The sequence below is a fragment of the Danio aesculapii genome, chromosome 5 (genome assembly GCF_903798145.1).
Source record: "Danio aesculapii chromosome 5, fDanAes4.1, whole genome shotgun sequence".
NCBI lineage: Eukaryota > Metazoa > Chordata > Actinopteri > Cypriniformes > Danionidae > Danio > Danio aesculapii.
The window spans coordinates 43,992,145-44,014,892 of NC_079439.1; the positions used below are offsets into that span (position 1 = coordinate 43,992,145).

The 22,748-nt window shown below is 35.5% G+C and overlaps 1 protein-coding gene, 1 long non-coding RNA gene and 1 pseudogene across 2 annotated transcripts in view; all 3 read left to right on the forward strand.

Annotated features, from left to right (window-relative positions):
• LOC130228375 (WD repeat and FYVE domain-containing protein 3-like) overlaps positions 1-10,432 on the forward strand; it is a 150,845-nt gene extending 140,413 nt beyond the window's left edge. The window contains 6 exon segments of the mRNA XM_056456805.1: positions 1,539-1,697; positions 1,976-2,155; positions 5,633-5,783; positions 6,671-6,852; positions 8,985-9,216; positions 10,215-10,432. Of these exon segments, the coding sequence (XP_056312780.1) occupies positions 1,539-1,697; positions 1,976-2,155; positions 5,633-5,783; positions 6,671-6,852; positions 8,985-9,216; positions 10,215-10,432 (1,122 nt within the window).
• A 3,594-nt stretch (positions 10,433-14,026) lies between these two features.
• Positions 14,027-16,636, forward strand: LOC130229463 (uncharacterized). The gene is made up of 3 exons (XR_008837839.1): positions 14,027-14,111; positions 14,591-14,743; positions 16,620-16,636. It is a non-coding gene; the product is annotated as an uncharacterized LOC130229463 (long non-coding RNA).
• A 589-nt stretch (positions 16,637-17,225) lies between these two features.
• LOC130228376 (WD repeat and FYVE domain-containing protein 3-like) lies at positions 17,226-20,507 on the forward strand (annotated as a pseudogene).
• The last annotated feature ends 2,241 nt before the right edge of the window (positions 20,508-22,748 follow it).

The window sequence follows — 22,748 nt, forward strand, 5'->3', positions numbered from 1 at the left end:
TCTCATCTCACATTCCCTTTAAGAGTCAGTTGCGTCACGCCATGGCGTATTTGCTATTTACATGGCGTACTTTGTAAGTGGAAAAACTGAATGAAAAACCAGAATGCCTCACTGGCAAAAAAAACAGTAAACAGACCATCTGCAGCACAAGGATAAAGAATGAGCTTCCTCCATTCGGCCTCTTTACTTTCTCTTTCTCTCTACTTTTACTCCTTTACTTTTGTGGAGAAGGAAACGTTGTTGTACGCACTCAACTGAAGACATCCATTAGTCGACATATTTAATTTCGTTTGTTAAGCACAAAAATTTGTTTCAAAACTAATTCTACATTCAGTTCTAATTTCCAACAAATGAATAAATGAACAAAAATAACGAAATGTGATCAAAAAACTGAGTTATATCCAAATACACATTCTAAACAAATATAAATATGCATAAAATAAATAATACTGCTAATAATAATAAAATAACATTCTACAAATGGAGATTGTCGTGAATAAACTAAAAAAAAAACACGATGAGGCATGGAGGCAGTGGTTTTTATATTTATGTAGAAAATAATAGGTTTTGTAACATTTTAAACATTTAATTTTTTCATATGTAAAGATATTTGTGCATTGCTGTACATCCAGTGTGTATTAAACAACGTGTACGCGTTTGGACTCGCATGGTTAAATAACACACTGTGCGCTAAACTTTAGACCAGCTTTTAGTTGGTCAACGACGCAGTCTATTTCAGTTCCTTAATGCGCCAACAATGCACCTTAACACATCTTCTTTTAGACTAGCATGCCCCTGAGTCCTCAAAGTGGCGCAAATGGATTTGCTATTTAAACACAGTGGCGCAAAACGTGAAAATTACTGATGCGCTGATCTGAAAACAGCAATAAATCGTGCCAGACACATCTTGTACCTTATTGCGCTGGGTGTAAGATAGGACTCTTGGTGTTATACAAACATTTCACATTACAATCCCTACTAATATTTCAGTAGTTTTGTAGAAGGTGTACCTTTATATATTTTTATTAGAAAATTCAAAAGAACTGCATTATTTTCAAACAGAAATCTTTTGTAAAATTACAAAGGTTTTTACTATGACTTTTAAACATTTTAATGCCGCCTCAGTGATATAAGTTATTAATGTGGTTCTGTGATTAATTATAATTATATATAATTTGTAATATTCAAATGTTTTTTAAAACTTATCAGCCCAAAAACTATTAACCAGTATTGTATTTATTTATTTATTTAGGGTTTTTTTTAATAAAAAAATATAATAATTTAATAAATTATTAAATTCTTCTAAACAATATCTGTAGTAATGAACAATGCTGCTTTGCCTGTCAGCTGTGAAACACATTATTCTCAATGTTTTACAGATGACTTTCATTTCTCTAGCTGTGTAGCAGTGCCCGCTAGTTGTTGTGTGTGGCAGTGTTTTGTTTTTCTTTGGCAAAATGTAAGCTAGTCTTTGTTTGTTTACTCTGTGCATTTAGTTTTCAGTTGTCTGATGTTCACGTGCCGTGTTTGTCTCACAGGCGGTCGTAGTGTATGAGTGCCTGTCTGAATGGGGGCAGATCTTGTGTGCCATTTGCCCAAACCCCAAACTGGTCATTACTGGAGGATTCAGCACAGCCATCTGTGTGTGGGAGACCGGCTCCTCCAAAGAGAAAGCCAAGAGCCTCACACTCAAACAGGTAACTGCTGATAATTTTTGTGTTGTTTGATTTTATTTGATTTTCTTTTTGTGTGTTTTAAAGGTATTTAAGTCGTGATTTTAATACATTTAATTTTATAATACTTGTTTATTCAGAAATTATTTCTGTTTGGAATTTTGGTGACATGTTGTTTGACTTCACTTGTTTTCTTTTTGTTTATTTTAAAGTTCTTTGAGTCCACTTTTACACTTGTTTGCTAAGCCTTCTATAGTAGATGTGTTTTATGTGTAGATTAATGTGTATTCCCGTGCTTCCAGGCTCTGCTGGGACACACAGACGCAGTTACATGTCTCACAGCGTCATCAGCCTACCACATTGTCGTGAGTGGCTCTCGAGACCGAACATGCATCATTTGGGACCTGAATAAGCTGTCTTTTGTGACCCAGCTGAGGGGTCACAGAGCTCCAGTCTCAGCGCTCTGCATCAATGAGCTCACTGTAAGATCACACTAATGCTTACCTGTCAACACAATTAACAGATTGACAAGTGTAAAACTGCATTTAATGTCCTTTTACTGTCTGAACATTCGATAAGTACTCAAAGAAAACTGTGATTTATTGATTAAATAAATATTTATATAAAAATAAATATATAAATGAATAAAATTAAATAAATTAGATGAAATAAATATGTTTTTGATTAAATAAATAGATATATAAATAAAAATATTGTGAAATGACGAGTCTTAATTATATATAATCATGATGATTTTTTAAATTATACATTTATTATTACAATACTAATGTTTTTTTATATTATTATTGTTAGTAGTAGAAGTAGTAGCAGTAATAGTATATACTTTTTTGGCATAAAGTTAATTCGATCTGGTAATTAAAACTAGTCATCAAACAAAAAAGAACCCGTAAATGTGCGTTTCATGAAAATGAATCAATTAAATTATCATGTGAGATTATTCAAGTGACACATGCAATGTTTGAGTTGCTTTTGAAGTCATTTTAGTTGAAGCATTTAATAAGCACTCATAGAAAAATGTTTATATGGGGACACGTAGTGTAATGTAGTTACTAACATGAAAACACAATAAACAACGCTTGTAACTATAGTTCAGAATTGACTACTGCATTAGTTAATGTATTCTGAGGTAACATGAACAACTGTATTTTCATTTACTAATATTAAGAAAGATTAATTAATACTGTACTAAATGCATTGTTCTTTGTTTGTTCATGTTAGTAAATACATGAACATATTTAATATGCTTTAAGTAATGTTTAATAATAATCATTATCTACATTTATGTATTCATGATGTTAACAATATTTCATTTTATAATGTTTAATTACTTGCTTACTTCAAGGGCTGTTTATATCAAAGTTGATACACCATGACACCATGTTGGTGTATTGTATTAAACATTTATGAGCGTCACTGTGTCCCAAACGACTCAAAATAACTTGTAGTGCTGAGCGAGAGCCTTTCTCTACCTGTTTTCTTCTAAACATTTGAAGCGTGATTGGGCTTGGAAAGTAAAGATGAAAAGTGGACTGCTGGGGGGAATGGCGAGCGGGGATAATCACACTCTGGCTGGGTTCAAGGTAAACGTGCCTAGTGTGAGTACACCTCAGATGGATACAGAAGTACACCAAGGCCATTCCAGTATTTTCAGTAGTCACATGACGAATCACATGGTGCTAGTTAGCTATTCAAACTAGTATTGGCTATAAAAAGACCATTGGCTGATCAGAAGCATTTAATACAATGGGCTATGTTCAAATATTTGATATGGATATAAGTAGATTTTTGAAATGTGGGGTGGTGAAGGAGGGTGTAGCAGCTTGACAGAATTTCAGAAGCAAGTTGGCTTATGACAGCAAGAGCACAGAACCGTGACTGATTTTTTTTTGCAAAGACAGCAGAGTCTAGAGGAAAGAAGAAGCACACTCAAACTGACGGAGCTTGACAGAAATTGTTTGTGTGGCGTTGCTCCTGTTCGATTGCCACCGCACAGCAGCCCTGAGTGGGTGTGCAAGTGCCTATGTAGTATTAATGAGGTGATTCAGGGCTCGCTGCATCTCCATCTCACTGCCTTCCTGTCTTTCTTTATTTTACTCTCTCTCTCTCTCTTTTTTTGTTCATCCTTCCTATTTCCCCCCCCTTATCTTCTCTCTCTCTCTTGAATGTAAATGGATGATTTCAGTATTTATAGATAGGCTCCTGCATCATATCCTCTGACCTATTTTAGTCGATGACATCATCATTTTTTGCTCAGAGAGTTTGGTTTAGATCCCTAGCCTTCTGGATTATTGCTGCTCTCTCTCTCTCTCTCTCTCTCGTTCCAGGGGTTTCCTGGGTTTAGGGTACCAGCCAAAGTGGATTTAGTGTGTCTAAGTAGCTTAGGCTGAATTTCAAGAATGCAAGCTTGATGTAATAGATCATTAAGCAATGTCCGAGGAGATTTATCACGCGATTATGTTGGTACTCAAAGCACATTATAAAACTATAAATCAAATATTTGTTGACATTAAAAATAAATGTTAAAAATAACAGTAAACAAAACAAAAATGTAATAACGGTAAATCTAATTCAAGGATTTCCGAAATGCATGGTTTTCTAATGAATTGTTTGAAATTTGATCTTTATTTATTTAACAGGGACAATGCTCATTAATCAAATGTAAGACTGTAAATAAACCAGAGTTAGCCACAGGGCTAGTTTTCATCTGTTGCCCTCTGCCAGGCAACCTAAAATAAAAAAACACATTAGCACACACATACAATAACAGTAAAGTTACATACAACAAAAGGATAAATTATATAATAAGAATTACATAAAAAGCTAAAGAAAAGAATTACACATGACTACAAACTCGATTTGCTTTTAGTCATTTCTCATCTCTTTGTGTTTAAATGTTGAATACTTTGTAATACCGCTTAAATCAATAGAAAAAGTGTCCCAAAAATGACTGGCTTTAACTGAGAAGACTAGGCTCCTCTGGTAATAGATCGTGTTGCTCGACCATTATTATTCTTGTGTGTCACAAACTCACGTAATGGAGGTGAAGCATATCAATTTAAAATTTTAAGTCATACAAGCATCAGCCAAATAATTCATATTATCAAAGCTCAATAAATAATATTTAAATAATGCATTGTATTATAATACAATGCTGATACGTAATAGTATTCTGATCAAACACTTTAAGTGACTATTTATATACAATTTATTATTATATTTTATAATATTTATAGTATTTATATATTATTATATAATGTTTTTAATAAAGAAATGCATTATACATATTGACAGTAATGCTAATTATAATTCCATCGTGATATATACACTATAGACCATTTGTGGGAATGTTCCACAAAAATATTTCACAACACGTTTTCATAATCACGAGAAGTGCTTTTTGAGCACCATAATCATGTGACTCTGAAAACCGGAGTAATGAATGCTAAAATTCAGTTTTTCCTAAAAATGTAGATATTTTTAAATGTATAAAAAATTAAAACGGTTGATTTTTAATATATTTATTTTATATTTTTTTATATATATTTTATTTTTAATGTATTTATGTTCAAACAAAGGGAGTATATCATGGTGAGGATAAGAAACACAACAATTACTGCCTCTAAATCTTTAAACAGATGTGCAAATTGTACTGGTAAAAATGCATTGCTTTCTACATTTTTATCGTCAGTTTAGGATCAGAAAAAGAAAGGGATTTATCTGTTCTATATAATTGACAAAATTGCATTTATATAACGTTTGTTTTTAAACAGTAAGCATTGTTCTTCGTGCAGCACTGGAAAACTGTTATCTGTCAATCACAGTTTGTCAAACATAACTACAAATATTGAATGTGTTCATTTCATCTCCCCAGGCGAGCGTTTCTTCCCACCTCCCTCTGGCCTGAGCTACTCTACATGGTTCTGTGTTGAGCGCTTCAGCACACCGCCTCAGAGTCACCCGGTCGTCTGCTCACAGTGGTGCGGAGGGCAACCTCGTCTGAGCAGCACTACGTGTGTCTGGCCATCGTGCTCTCCGCTAAAGACCGATCTCTCATCGTGTCCACCAAAGAAGAGCTGCTTCAGTCATATGGCAAGTGTATCCTGAACTTCCTGTGTTATGTTAATTTCAGCGAAATTTTAATACCGCTTTATTTCTGAATGAGATAAAAGTTTCAATATTTGCTTAGCTTTTTGCAGATTTAATGAGCGTGGGAAAAAATAGCAAATGTTCAAAATGCATGTTTTATATAGTTAAAAGTTAATATTATTAGCCCTTCTGTGTATTTTATTTTCCTTTTTCAAATATTTCCCAAATGATGTTTAACAGAGCAAGGAATTTTTCACAGTATTTCCTATATTTTTTCTTCTGGAGAAAGTCTTATTTGTTTTAGTTTGGCTGGAATAAAACAGCTTTTAATTTAAGAAAAAAAAAACATTTTAGGGTCAAAATTATTAGCCCCTTTAAGCAATATTTTTTTCAGAATCTCTGAAGATTCTACAGAACAAACCACTGTTATATAATGATTTGCTTAATTACCCAAACATGCCTAATTAACCTAGTTAAATGTCACTTTAAGCTAAATACTAGTGTCTTGAAAAATATCTAGTCAAATATTATTTATCATAGCAAAGATAAAATAAATCAGTTTCTATAATTGAGTTATTAAAACTATTATGTTTAGAAAAGTGTTGAAAAAAAATCTTCTTTCCATTGAACAGAAATTGGGGCCAAAATATACAGGGGGGCTAATAATTCTGTCTTTAGCTGTATAGTTTTTTTTTTTGTGAATGCTTAAAAATAATTCAGTATAGTTTGTATGCTTATTTTAAGTTGCCTGTGATGCCACTGTCTACTGATGGTAGACGGTTATGCCATTTTATTGCTGCGTTAAGAGGATGTTCCCCCTGAAATGCAGAGGAAAAGTTTTCTTTGTCTGTGGTTGGTGATGTGACATCATTTCCTCTGTCTCCTCGCAGTGGATGACTTCAGTGAGGAGTCCTCCTTCTATGAGATCCTGCCCTGCTGTGCTCGTTTCCGCTGCGCTGACCTCATCACCGAGGGACAGTGGCACCACCTGCTGTTGGTTATGAGCAAGGGAATGCTGAAGAACAGTATGGCCACCCTGTATATCGACGGCCAGATGGTCAGCACAGTCAAGGTGTGGTCCTGCTCCTGATGTGGACACCTTTGCTTTGTTTTGACTCCAGTTACGGAGATAATTACTGTGCCATTGTTATTTTTTTTTAGCACAAATGTCAGTTTTTTTCATCACCTTTTAACGATTTAACCTGGCAGTTTTTACTTTAGTGTAGCTCAAATTAGTGTGATGAGGTTTTCCACCTGCTTTGCAGCTCAAACACCAAGACTACTGTTAAGCAATCATTGATCGGAACCTGTGTCAAACAATAGAACCACATTATTTGTTCTTTATCTCATTGTAACGCAGACAAATTATATGCAAAGTGAACACTTCCTAAGCAGGTAAAGCATTAACTTGTTACATTAAATTGAATGTTCTACACAAGGACTTTAGCTCCATCTGAGGGTCAGATTATCAATTTGAACCATTTAGGTAGGCCAAGAGGGTGGGGAATTGTCTCCATAAAATATTCAGTCAGTCTTAGTTGGTAACTACTATGTACACAGACACACACACATACAACACACAAACAATTGTGTGGACTTCCCATAGATATGATTATTTTTATACTTTACGATATTAATCCTTAACTATTATTTTTCACTATATTCTATCCCCCACCCCTATACCTAAACTCAACCTCTACACAATAATCTGTTCCCCTCACTGTGATAAAAACAAATCTCTCCACAGGGTTAAAAAATTACTAGTGTTACTGTGCTTGTGTGTCTACACAATGGGGAATACTAAGTACAAAAATAAATGACATTGCCGTATCCCTCTAATAATTCAAATACACTATACTTGACTATATTAGTAACACATAAATAAAATTACACTTTAATTACATTTATTTTGAATGCAGGTAGTGTTAGAGATATAGGGCCTTCTAACACACCCATTTATGTTAAAACAATCTGATATTGTTTTGGTATTAGCAAGTTCTTTCACTTATTTATCCATTTCAGCTGTTAATTATTGGTCTGGGGCAATTGGTTCCTTGTGGACAAACTAATTATTGAAAAAAGTAATCAAGGTCTACTCTATGTATACTGTTTGCCCTTGGTCTAGACATGTATGATATGCAGGCCGGATTTTGCCCACATTCTGCCAATTACATAACTTTTAATTAAATTAAATATTAAATAGTTTACATGTTTTGCCCAGATTCCCAATAACTTACATTCTGGATGCGACAAAACTAGCTGCAGATAAAGGATTGCTCAACCAAACAACTGATGTATTTGAAACCAAAGTAAACAAGTGAATGGGTTAAAAACAAACCTGTTTCTGTTTTAAAAATGTGTATATGCATATGTATGTATGTGTATATATACATATATATATATATATATATATATATATATATATATATATATATATTTATTCCAATGTTTTAGGTAAAGTAGGGTATGTAGCATCTGCGCTTATAGTATCATCTTGCAGAGAACATTAAGCATATTTTAAATGACCTTTGTAATTGCCTCTTAATCTTGACAGTAAAGAGTTTTTGAGTTTACTTTTTAACTTTCCTCTGCCTTTTATAAAACTTCTTTACAGAATTTGCGAGTCTTCTCGTATTGCCAAATGTCAATTTCTTTTCCCATGCAATGTGCATCAGCCATGGAGGTCCCACACTGACTAAACACCCTCTGGCTCCACCTTCCTGCTGCTGTAGCCACACCTTAAACTCTTGAAATTTGCCGCTGTCCAAAGTGTTTGAACGATTTGTCCAGACACTGTTTAAGATAAACCCATATATTTTATACATAGTAGCCAATGAACAGTAAACTGGGTTAAGACGATTTATTTTGGCATAAAAATCTTCTTACTTGACTACATACTACTTCAGTGGTTCCCAAGTGGTAGTTGGGACCCCTTGGAGAGTCGCGTTATAATGAGGAGGGTGGCGCTTGGTGATTTCCAAAAATCTAATTCGTTTTGAAACTTTTTATGTCACTGTCATTGTTATTTTGGGGGTCGCGGGCTGAAAAGTTTGGGAATCCCTGTACTATATCACTCACTCACTCATTTCGTTTCACCCTCACCACTAAAAAAAGAAGATATAATATAAAATGTCACGCCCTGCCCTGTGAAATGAAAAGGTCACCCTCACCTTTTTAATTTTTATATTGTGTTTGTCTTTGTAGCTGCACTATGTCCACAATTCTCCGGGCGGCTCAGCCTCTGCAAACCCACCTGTGGTGAGCACAGTGTACAGCTACATCGGCACACCACCAGCCCAGCGCCAGCTCTCCACTCTGGTCTGGCGACTGGGGCCCACACACTTTCTGGAGGAGGTGCTGCCTGCTGCCAGTGTGGCTGCCATTTATGAGCTGGGACCCAATTATGTAGGCAGTTTCCAAGCTGTTTACCTGCCATGTGAGTACCTTTCATTTCACACAGAGGTGGAAAAAGTAGGGACTCATAATATGCTATTTGATTTAGTAACACTTTACCTCAATGGGGTGTTCATAAGACTGTCCTAAAACTTTTATAATCATGACTATCATGACATGATGTGAATGAGATTTTATGCATGCTTATGACAACTGTTATTAAGTGTAATTTTATGTCATTTTAAATGCAAAGATGACATTGTTTGTTATGGCAGCTTGACAAATACAAATACATCTCGATCAGTCTTAATCTTTGTCATGACAACTTGACATTACCGAGATAAAATAACTTCATAAATCTACGTCATAAATCGGTTATGAACATAACGTCATTACATGAGACCATTAAATCGTATCATAAATATTTTTCTTTTTCAGTAGAACAAACTGTAATTGTCATGGAAATGTGACATAAAATGTGTCATTACTCTGTCAAATCATTTTTATGAGCTCCATTAATATTTAACGATATTTTAATGAAAAACTCAGCTTGTAGCACTGTACTGTTGAGGTCCAAAAAATATTAATGACACTATTATAAAATGACATATTTATAATGGCTTAATGACAGTTATGTTTATGATGATTTATGACAAGTTTTGTTGTCTTGATAGATGTCATCAAGTTGTCATGACAGAGACAAAAACTAGGTTGTGATATATTTATTTACGTCAGTTCTCATGTCATGTCTTTGCATTTAAAATGTCATAACTGAGCGAATGACATTTAAAGACAGTTGTTATTATATGCAATAAGCATGCATAAATATCATTCACATTCATGTCATGTCATGATTATAAATGTTTCACAACAGTCTTATGAACACCACTTCAAGTAAGTCTTCTGAGTTGAAATGTCGAGGCATATTTTACATAAGTGGCTGTTGAACTGATTAAATGTATGTTATGAGACTGGCATTTGCTCCTGTTTTTTGTTGCTTGAGGCTTTTGACAGTGACAGGATTTCTTCTTGTTTCTGCAGGTAAAGACTCAAAAACTGAAGCTGTGCCACCCTGTCCTGTTGGACTGGTCCCTGAGGAAAAAGTCTCCTTTAGTCTCTTTGCTCACTCTGTATCTGCTCTCACTGTGGCCAAGATACGAAAAGTCTACAACAAACTGGACAGCAAAGCCATTGCCAAACAGGTGTGTAGCATTCCCCTCTTTCTTGCTCTTTATGGTTTGAATGATAAAATGAAATAAGGCATGATAATAAGGCATCCAGGCAGTTTTTATCTTAGAATAAAGCCCGACTGGCTTATCGACAGCCCAAAGCAAAGGGCTGTTGTAGAAGACTGAAGGGCTTTATTGTTGCGAAAACTACCATCTTGATGTACTTTATCCCTCTTATTACACAGCTACTTGCCACAAAAAACAAGACACAAAACATTGTTTTGAGCTGTAAAGTTTATATTTTATTTATTTAATTATTCTATAATTAAAAGCAAGCTGACAAAAATGAAATTGGCTGACTGGAGCATACGCTAATCTACATTTTTTTTTGTCACTAGATGGCACCAAACAGTCAAAAACGTCAGCGTGACTGATGTGTAAATTAATGTGAACATATTCACTAAAGTCAAGATGATTTTAAATACCCGGATGCAGGGGCACTGGTAGGACGATCAGGACGATACTAAGGTCCCACGCCATTATGTTACTATTAGGGCCCAATTAACCACAACAGCGGTTATTTTTAACTACTTATTAGTGGAGAAATGCTGTACAAAGTTAAATAACAGTCTCAGTACTCTCAGTACCGTAAATTTGAAAATGAATTAAAATGCAAGCGTATTTGGAAGTAGGGCTGCATCATTTATCAAAAAAAGATTGCATATACAATACAATTCAGCCAATTATATTTAAGGCCCCGTTTACACTAATACGTTTTAGTTTTAAAACTGCATTTTAGAATGAAAACGATCTGCGCCCACACTAGCGTTTCGCCTAGCATTTCCGAACAGCTCTCCGTCATACTACACTGCTGTAAACCCACATCACGTGACCACACATACACTCTGGCATGCACTGCAGCGTGCTTTGAGCACATCAACCCATATAAGAGCTGTGCGTGTCAGACTGTTCATCAAGGATCTACCGCGGGATCTAATCTCACTATATTGTTAAACGTGATATTTAATTCATCTTGTTGTCTACATCTAACGACATTTCTCCAACTTTGGTCTTTTGAATCTATACTTGGTCCCAGGTAATGTGTTTTGGTTGAGCGCAAAGATAAGTTAGGTTAATATATTAATTAATGTAACCGCAGACACTGATTCTGCATATTGACTGATTGCTTGCCTTTATTTCCTATAATATAAACGTATTGAACGTTACACTTTATAATGGCCATTATTGATTATTAAACTGATATTCAGCAAAATGAAAGGAGGCAGTAATGTTAATGGCTCCGTTTTGTTTATAAAATATGCATACAGTGAAGATGACGGTCATATAAAATATGCAGCTACACGACGCCTCAACATTTTTGGTGTCTGTTAAGTTGCTAATATCAAAATTAAAATAGGCAGTACGTTTTCATTTTATTGTTGAGGGAAAGTGAAACAACGTAGCCTGCAGGGTGATGTGAATGAGGTTATAGAGTACACTGTTCCCTTTGAAGATTTACCCGACGTGTCCTCAGGGAGTTTGTTTTCCATATCAAACTTGCGAAGATCTGAACTTACAAGGAGAGGATGCAAGACTGAACTGTGTGTAGGCTATATAATATTGAGGAAAAAGGCCCAATTAGGCGAATGTCTGCAGCCACACCTCCGTTTTCAGACATCTCCGTTTCCACATCCACATGAGATGGAGCAGCACAGCGTTTTAAAATAAAAAATGGCCTCTTCAGCGTTTCCAAATGCTCCATTTTTCGGAGCTCGAAAAACCCCGGTGTACTGTGGACAGATGGCGTAACTAAAGCAAACTTATGCGTTTTAAAACTAAAACGTATTAGTTTAATTGGGGATTAAGTTCGGGAGAAAGCGTAAAGACGGTCGCACAAGTCCTCACACCCCAAATGGTGTTTAAAGTGTCACATACTGTATTTATAAGGTATGATTCACCAAAAATGTCATTTCTATCTTAATGTAATGATGTATTTGCGGGTGCGAAATCACACATGAGCTGACACATGCGCATGCTCGCCAATGATGTCTACTTTAGAACAGAACTTGCATAAGCTGTGAATAATAGCTATTAAAGTTGTAAATAACGTTCAGATTGTTGCACAAAGCGATCATTAAGCTGCGCGGTAAGTATGATTTGCATGTGTGTTTTTTTTCTCAAAGTGACGGCAGCCCTGACATGAGTCGCACTCGGCAGTGAAAGTGAAACTGTAAACGCGCACATCATTTAAATGATCATATCGCATTTTGGAGTTATGATTACGACAAGCATTTGATATGTTTTTTCTTTCATAGTGAACACAAAGTGCTGTGCATGAAAATAAATGTTTACTGTCTCAGTATAACTACTTTAGCCTCTAGGGAATCTGATAATGACAAATGTCTCATCTTAGCAGTGAATAAAATGGTCTAATAATGTTGTCAATGACAAATGACAAGCAAATGTCTCAAACACAATAATTCAGCTTCAGAATTATGAATAGTTGTATTCTAATGTCATCACTTTACTGTGAATTAATGACCAGGACATATTTAAAGTCCTCTATTCAAAGTCTTTACAAAATTTAGCATTATATCCAACAGAAGATCTACTCATAGGCCTAATATTATTATTGTTGTTTTACCATATGTTTGAGAAATAAGAATAATAACCTATTCATATTAACCTTTATTTTACATCTACAGAATCATGAGAAAGTCATAATCTTGATTTTATGCAATAAAAAAAATAAAAATTATGTTTCTCATTTTAGCCAGAATTATGCAGCCCTATTTGGAAGGGTGCCCCTTATGGCTATCAAAGGAATTGCAGCAATTGCAGAAGTCTGAAACAACCTGTTAGATTAAATAGCCACAATTAGGTGGTTATTTAATAATCATGACGGGCCTAATATTAATAATAAAACATTGATTTAAGTAATACAAAATGTTTCAGTTGATTTTTGCATTCATTTTCAAAATGTTTTCTAAATAAAATTCTAAATAAATAATAGATGAGACTTCCTAATTAAAATTAAACTACCAAATGGTAATGCCCTAATCTACATTACTTTTCTAACATTGGATTCAGTGAAATATTTGTAATGATTTTGAAAAAGGTCTCCTGCTTTTAAAAACTTCATTTATTTGATCAAAAATAAAGTCTAAATATTTGTGTGTTTTTTGGAAAACTGCAATGATTTTTAAAGTTTTAAAAACAACTTTTGCAACAAGTGTCAATAGGGATGAGACTTATTTTGGTCCATTATTTTAAAGGCTACTCAGAGTGATGTTTTCATCCTGTTTCAGGCTGGGAGTTTCCTCTCATGAAAGTGCCAACACCAGTCAAGCTTGTTCATAATGCAGTAGGCCATCTTAACGGATCAGCCAGGACTGTTGGAGCTGCAGTCATTGGTTACCTGGGTGAGTACATTTTCATTAGGACAGTGGACATATGTGAAGTTTGTTCTTGGACAATAAAACAATAAATAAATGGATGAAGAAAATAAAAGAGAAACTGCTTCCAGCCCTCTCTCTCAGTCTTCACCTATTTATAACTGCAATCTTTTTCCATGGTAGTGTGCGGGCCTTGTAACCAAACCAGTTGCCACCAACCTCCAGTACATCGGAGGAGCAGCTGCCATTCTGGGCCTGGTTGCCAATGGCATCAGACGTGGAGGGTCCTCTATGCTGCTGTAAAAGCATTAGTGTGTGTTGTCAAGAGCAACCCACTTGCTAGCAAGGAGATGGAGCGTATCAAAGGCTACCAGGTGGGCTGCAAAGACAATTACTTGGTGAACTTTGAACCCAGGATGTCCTCTGTTCTTCGCAGCTGTAGCCGTAGGATGTTATAAGCCAATGAGGGTGGCAAATGAAATGATAACAGTGATACTGTGCTGCTGTGACCGGTGACAGCCAGCTGATGTGATAAGTGGGGATTCATCAGGGTGGGGCATGCTGGGATGTGCTGGTTTGAGCATAACAGATGGTGCATTGTTTAATTCCGATGTGCTTTATTGGGCTCTGTAGAGAGAATGCAATGTTTCATGCCGCTAATGTTGATTGTGTTGTCACTGTGTAGGAAAACGAATGGCAGAGTGCAGCCTTGTTATATTGAACTCCTCCATGAATCCTGAAATGAGTGGGCTAACCAAAATATAGACTATCAGTCATTAGTTTAGACCTTCTGTTGTTGTTGTTTTTGGCCTGTCAGCTTTAGTTCATGTGCCTGTAAAATCTTCTGTTGTAGCTGTTGGCCATGTTGCTGAAGAAGAAACGGCCTCTGTTGAATAGCCATATCCTGCACTTGACCTTCTCTTTGGTTGGAACTGTTGATAGTGGCCACGAGACCTCCATCATCCCAAACTCCACAGCCTTTCAGGACCTGCTGTGCGATTTTGAGGTGGGAATAATAAACTTGGAGCATGAAGTTCATTATTTGTTTTTTTGTTTTTTTACTTGAGGGTTAAAAAAGTCAGAAAAATGTTTGCTGCTGTATAATATTATTGAACAACCAAGGATTAAGTATTGTGTATATGTGCTGTACACTTTCCTCTCAACAACAAAAAAGATAGCGGTGAGAAAACAGAAGTTAAGAAAGCATCTGATATATTGATGTGAAATGTTTGTGCCAACGAACTATTTATATATCATTTTGTAAGCTGATTACAAGCTGATTTACTGTGTTTAAATTATAGAGACAGTGTCCGTGTTGAACTCAGAAGCTTTGCTTTGGCCTGATTTAGTTGTAAATTATAACAAATCAGTTTGTTCTTCAGTTTCACTAAGGTTTATTGTGACTTTTAAAAGGACCGTTCACCTAAACATGTTATCACCCTTCACTAGTTAGTTACCATTGAATTTGAGTTTCTTTCTGTTGAACACAAAAGATATTTTGCAGCAGCCATTGAGTATTTTTTTATTTATAATTTCTTTTATGAATGTTAATGGCTGCTGATTTCCACATTTTTCAGAATATTCACAATGTGTTGTGTTCAACAGAGAAAACGGTCATGTAAATATATTTTTAATAAATATAATAGTATGTGAATAATAAATGTTCACATATATTTATAAATCATAAAAGGATTATTTAGCCAATATATATGAATCAAAAAACATATATTCTATGGCTAAATATTAATTATTGTAAAATATTTCTGCAAAAGGTATTTATAAGAAACTTTTACAGAAAAATTATTTAAAGATAATCATGCTCACACTTTTGATCACAGTATGGCCCAATCCCAATTTTATTTTTGTACCCCTACCCCTTGGCCCTTGAAACATAGTGTGAAGGGGAAGGGATTCAAAATTTAACCCTAAGAAATGCGGCACCACTACAGCACCTGCACACGTCATCATATGTTGTCGCGATCTCTTCATATGGGATCGACGCGATGGCGACTGCTGTAGTTATTCCAGTTACGTTTTTTTGGGTATTTATCTTCATAAAATCACTGAAGGCAACGATATCATGTAACATAACGATATTTTGGAAATAAGCGAGTAACTGAACTGTGCATTTACACCCTGGCCATAATCATCTATGTAAACACAAGACAACAACATTAATATTATACCAGACACAAGGTCATTCCCGGTCACCAGACTTTTTGAGAGGGTATTGGAGTGTCAGAAGTGAAGGTATGTTGTGGGACTGCTGTACAGGAGTTATTATTAGGAATTATAGACAGCAAAATTTAGCGTTTTTTATTTTAGCGGTTTTTTTAAGCATGATGGTAAAACTGAATGCGGTTATGAATGCATTAAAACAAATGCTTGTTTGTTGTAAAAATTCATAATAATGACAAAAAATACTAATTTCTGCATCTCCTTACTTCCGTGTGCAGCCATGCTGCCATTGTAGATGATGTATTCTGGCAAATCTTCGTACCCTTCGTCCCTTGGTTTCGAGTGTGGTCCTGAAATATCTCAGTTTCAAGGGCTATCTAGCCCTTCCGCTTAGCTCTATGCCTTTAAGCTAAAGAGAATTGGGACACCTCAGGGCTAAGGGGGTAAATTGAAATTGGGCCTATGTATTCTAGTCAGATGTAATGGAACTATGCAGCTTTGTTGTTTGTTGGGTACATTATAAATGATCAGTGACCATGTAGAAAACTTTCAACCACTTGCTTTGATCATTTCTGTAATATAAAAAATCCAGCTGTTTTTGGTCTTTGTTTTGTGTAGACTACTTCCTAAGCTAGTTTTAGAGGCCAATTTGTGTAAATTATATTATTCCTTAACATAAAAAAGAACATTTGTTGCTTCTTCAGGTTTGGCTTCATGCTCCTATGAATGCACCTTTCTCTCATTTGAGCACTTCACTGAACTTCTGACTGAATCCAGGTAATCCATCTGTACTCCCAGCACTCCTTATTGGATCTTTGTTTCAGGCCAATCGATTGAAACCTTTTTGCAAATGTAATGGTACTTTCTTTGAGCTTAGCCATATTCTGTAGAAGTGTTCTAGTGCTCATTAAGCATTAGCATTATAATGATTTGATAGGCTGTAGAACAACATATGCATGACATGGTTATATGACCTCTACTTTCAATCGAAAGTGCTTCATATTGAAGGGCAGATGGGAGAGAACTGATATGTATGTTTTAAGTTCATACCAAGAGCTGTTATGAAACTATATTAAATTACACCTAAAATCCAAAACTAACCAAATTGATTTAGTAAGCTCACATTGATAGTTTTGTGGTGAACAAATAAACCACAAGTTTTCATTTTGGCTAATTCATTCAATACAATAACGTTGTATTCACTGCCTTTTGTGTGAATAGTGATTTAGTGTAAACAATAATCCTAAACTTTAGAGGTGCAGAATGAGTTTCAAGATGCAGTTAGTTAAAAATAAACAGAACAGATATTAATGCAGTGCTTAAATGTTGTTTGTAGTGAAGCTGCCAAGAATGCCAAACTATTGCGTGAGTTCCAGCTGATCCCCAAACTGCTGCTGACTCTGAGGGATCAGTCTCTTCTCAGCCCACCATTAATGCCATCGGAAACGTCCTCAGTCTCCTGCTGCAGGGCTTCCCCAACACATATGACCTGCTCAGGTAAACAACATAAACATATGTGCCCTTTTTGAGTGTGTGCTGTCTTATTCGCATACTATTGAAGATGTGTGTCAGAAGTAACTTTTTATATTAAATATCTCTGATTTTGGGCCATTTTAGATTCTGCAGAATATACAGTGCTCACATGTTTAAAGTTTATAATTACTGTTAAAAATGGGAAAAATTCCCAAACATTATTTTTTTAAAAGGTATAAAATTTGGGAACTAAAATACGGGAAGGGAGATACAGTATTCAACATTTGAAGTGGATCAAAACCTTTCATCATAAACACTCATTCTTGTTTTAGTACAATTTTGAGAAACATTTTTGAACCACTACTATAGTTTCTTATTCAGCTGGTGAATCACAAAAACTAAACAATTAAAAATATATTATTTATATAAAGTGCTCAGCATATGTAAGAACACCCCTCACAATCACAAATTTAAATTAATTTTTTTCTATAATATGCGTTAAAACTTTATATTTGTGCATATACGTTAGAATAATGAGTACTAAAGCCAAGTTGGAAGCTTATCTAACAAAATAATTTACGATAATGGTCTAAAAAATTAGTAGCTGAAATGTATATGTTAGGAAAAATGTGAAATCGATTTTAAAAATAACAAAAATCGAAGTAGAACAAAAAAAAAAAGATTTTGTTGAAATTTGGCAGTTTGTAATTTTTTTTTTTTTGCAATTTTCCCGTAAATTTAAATGTATTATCGTTCTATTTTTAAAGATGTTCAGTGAATAAAATATTATTTTAATAAATATATCTGTTTTAATAAATCTGTTTTGTTTAAAATGCCACCAAAATATATGACCTATAATCACTGAGGGATGTATAAAATTTTTTAGGTGTACTCCATTTATGCTGAGCACTGTATATTTTGACTAAAATGCCTTAAAGCTGCATTGTGGAGCTTATAATTTATAAAATGTGAATCGTTAAGGTAAAAAAGCATTTACAGTCCTTTTTTATCTTTTTTTTAAGATTTGTTTTATGGCCTTTATTAGATATGACAGCATTGAGACAGGAAGCGAAGTTGGGGAGAGAGAGAGGGGGGTAGGGTAGGGAAATGTCCTCGAGCCGGGATTCGAACTCGGGACACTCTGACGTGCTACTGCACCATATGTCGGCGAGCTAACCACTAGGCTATTACGCCGACAACAGTCATTTTTACTTTATAATTTTTATGCATTTATTTGAAAATTATTTAGATAATTAGAATAATTCAATTAATTTTCCTTAATATGAATGGGTTTGCAAATAATATCAGAAAATAATATCAGATTTTTTTTCTTTGATTTGTGATGAATGAAATTTTTTTTCCCTGTTAAAGATTTGGGCAGTTCATCTCTTCAACAATTGCCAACATTTGCTGTCTGCGAGAAATTTGTTATTATGGAGAACACAATGAGGAGAAGATCGACAGAGGTCAGTCTTCTTTTTAAGCTTGCAAGTATCAGCTAAGCATTTTAGCACAACACAGCAATGTTTCACATCACCCTTTTATCAAATCAGACCCATAATAATCAAAGCATTGTCAGTTTTAAGCAGATCTTGCTTTTTTTCTGCACCTGCACTTTTAAAAAGATGCAGACTACAAATAACGCACTTTTTCTGGAATGTTTTGCCTAATTTGATGGTTGAAACCATGTAATACCTACTGCAGTTTTTCACAGAGAAATCACCACTGAACAGTTAGGGGATTTCATCTAGGGCTAGTTATAAGATGCCAGAAGCTTAAAATGAGGGTTTCAGTATCATTTCGGTAGCCTCACTGGTCTTTCTGGGTGTTTTCAGGAGCTGACGAGGAGTTCGGAGGCCTCCTGTCATCCAACCTGATTCTCCTGCGGAACAGACTCCTGGACATCCTGCTCAAGCAGCTCTTCAGCTGCAAAGAGAAGAGCACGGTTAATGCACAGTGAGTGATGCTCTTTATCAAATCCTACATGGATTATAGACTTCAGAGAGCTTTGCTGCATTTTACAGCAACTGTACATTGTTACCTAAGTGCGTAAGATTGGATACGCATGGCATTGGACTGGTTATGTGTCACCTTTTGTGTGGCACTTAGGAATTCATTGTGTTTATACAATGGATATATGTTTAATTGCACAACTGTAGGGTTTTTACATTATATTAACATATTTTCGGATCTGACTATAAGGTGTAAAAACTGGATTGCTGAAAAAAACTACATGAAAAAACATTTTTTAAGTTTATTATTCACATAAAGGTGTGTGTAGTTGCATTGCATATTTTATATATTAAAACATAACAACTAATACATTATATTTGATAATTAGGCATCAAATGAACAGTGTCAAGTTTTGTTGCAATTAATTCAGTATATGGTTATTATTATGATATTGGCGGTGAGCTGCAAACAATAGGCCTATAAATAGAGCATCAATTCTCATGCATGTCATTGCCAGATTAAGATGAAAATGTTAATGTTTGAAATAAAGATCCTATTAAGTCTATAGGCAAGGTGCCTGTGATGAACTATACCACTGCCAGTGCAACAATCGGAATATTTTTAAAAGGACACTCTAAATGTTTAAATAAGTAAATAATTCATTTCACTGTTTGTGAAGTGGCCATGATAAATATATCATAAATGTCCGTTTCACGCTTTACCATATGTAATAAATATTATTATTAATATTATCAACGAACAGAAAAAGGAACAAAGAACAAAAGTTATGCTGCCATTCACTATAAACAACCGTTATTTTAAACATCACTCTGTAGTAAATACATATCAAGTGAAGCTGAAACTAGCAGCTTATGGAAAATGCTTTAGACAAATTCCCCCATGTCCCTCTTATATTCCTGAAAACACAGTAATGGAGTCAAATTTTCCATTCTGCTTCCTCCCATAGGGCATGCGATGAGCTTGTGCGCACCTTGGGTTTTGATTGGTTGCTGATGTTTATGGAAGAACACATTCACTCCAGCACTGTGACTGCAGCTCTCTTGATCCTGGTGGTCTTGCTGAGTAACCAGACCATCCTCAGCCGGTTCAAAGAGGGCCTGTCTGGAGGAGGAATGGCTGGATCACACCGACTCTGTGCTCACTAATAAGATCGGCACAGTACTGGGTGAGAAAGAAACTTGTATTAACACATTTGATTAGATTTACATGCTCTTTTAGATGTTCAGAGACCACACAGAACAATGATGTTTGGTAGTAAGAATGATACCTGTAAATTGTATAATAATGACACTAATAACTGTATCATCTTTTAGGTTTTAACTGTGGGCCGCAACGCTGGAGGACGGTCGACATTGCGTGAAATCAACCGAGATGCCTGTCATTTCTCCAGGATTTCCTGTATTGCAAACTCTGCTGCCTAAACACACCAACGTCCCAGAGATCTACTTCATGCTCATGGCTCTCTTCTTCCAGCAGCCAATCACAGAGCTGCCTGAGAGTCTGCAGGTACATGTCAGTATGCAAAGCCCTTTTTCCCTACTAATCAATTGTATTGTCCTTCTCTGTTTGTGTGTGGTGCGTGTGTGTCTAAAACCACTACTCAAATTCTTTTATTTGTCCATTTTTTTTCCATTTTTATTCTTTTTCATCATTATTATTATCAGAATGGAGTGTATTTTTATATAATTTTCAATTGAAAAGTCTTTTTTTTTATTCTGTTGTACAATGAGTTCATATTCTTAATGTAATCAGTTTGCTTATAAGATTCATGACCTAAAGCATTCACCATAGAGCCTGTGTGAAGGAGTTTGCAAGTAACTGCTTTCGCCACATCTACACAATTTAAGTGCGAGAGATTCTGTTTAATCCTTCATTTAATTGTCAGGAAGCTGTCAGCTGTGTTAGTGGCAAGCAGTATGTAAAATGTAACACCACATACATCATCGCAATAAGGGCTTGCATTCACTAAGATTAAACTAATATTGCAGATCATGAAAAGACCTGTATTGCCATTAAGATGATGTATGCAAATAATTAGTTATATGTCAATAACATCTGTGCAATATCAGACGCACCTCGGTGAGCAACACATCACAGTTATTATCGTTAACTAAGATTCATTCATATCAAGCAGTGCCTGGAGGGCCGGTGGGCTTATGCACATATTTTTTGCTTGTTTGTTAGTTTTGATTGGTGTTGATTTCAAATGCAATGAATTTATTAATAGAAAACATTTAGTAACAGTGCTCGTAATTGGTGGGTGCGACAAAATTTTGGCTGGTGCTCCTAAATTTCTAAGTAAGAAGCACAAGTGCTACCAAGCAAAAAAAGTTAATTTCGAGCCCTGTACAAATCTATTATGATTTTGAATCAGATGATTTTTTTAAGTTGACTAATGCCGAGTTCAGACCTGCATGATCTGGGCTAGCGTTTTGTTGCTGCTTTGTTTACACTGCTAGATGGCTCGGCGACAGGGGGTTTCACACTGCATACTTTACAAATAGGAAGAATCGCCGACAACTTCGTCCAAACTACGTCTCACAACCAAAAACATGTAGTATATCTTTTGTTATTAACTACATAACGAGAGAAGAGCTTTTAATGGGGTAGAAAATGTACATATTTGCTCACCTGGGTTTGAATGGAATTAGCAATTTCTTCTCAGCTTTTTTTTTTTGACCCGGTTGTTATATTTGTCCACATACATGTCAAACCGACACGGGTGCACCTGCCAAATTTCCACTAGTTTTTCCTCCATTTCTTGGGTCTCCAAATAAACTGAAAATGAGCGCTTTTAAATTCTCCCCCAACCTTCGCTGGCCCGCAGGTATCCACGCTAGTGAATGCTGCTCTCTCATTGGCTGTAGGCGATCACTGATGGTTATTTTCAGTCAAAACTCATGTCACACAGCATGATTTGAATCGCCGACAGCCCAGATATTTAGCATGCCAAATATCTCATAGGCATCGGCAACTCACCGGCGATTCTCTCAGATGGCGTCTTTGATAGTTCAAATTGTGTGATTGTTACTTCCGTACACGAGCATCTATTTACCTGTGATTTTAGGCATTTGTCAGTGATTTCTCAAAAGCTGTCAGCGAGTCAAAATTGAGGCTAAAATCATGCAGTCTGAACTCTGCATAAGGGGCTTGTTTATATAGCTTTGCACTCGTACTCGCATCTGTCGTTGTTAAGCAACCATTAACTGTTCTCTGAGAGCATGACAAACTAACAAACCATTGCTGCAGCTCTTATACTACTTATCAATTAATATATCAATTCAAATATATCAATTCAAATACCCCCAACCCCCTCCCCCCCAACCCCCTCCCCTGCGGTCTCTTGAAACTGGGTATCCAATGAATAGAAGTTAACAGAAAAACAA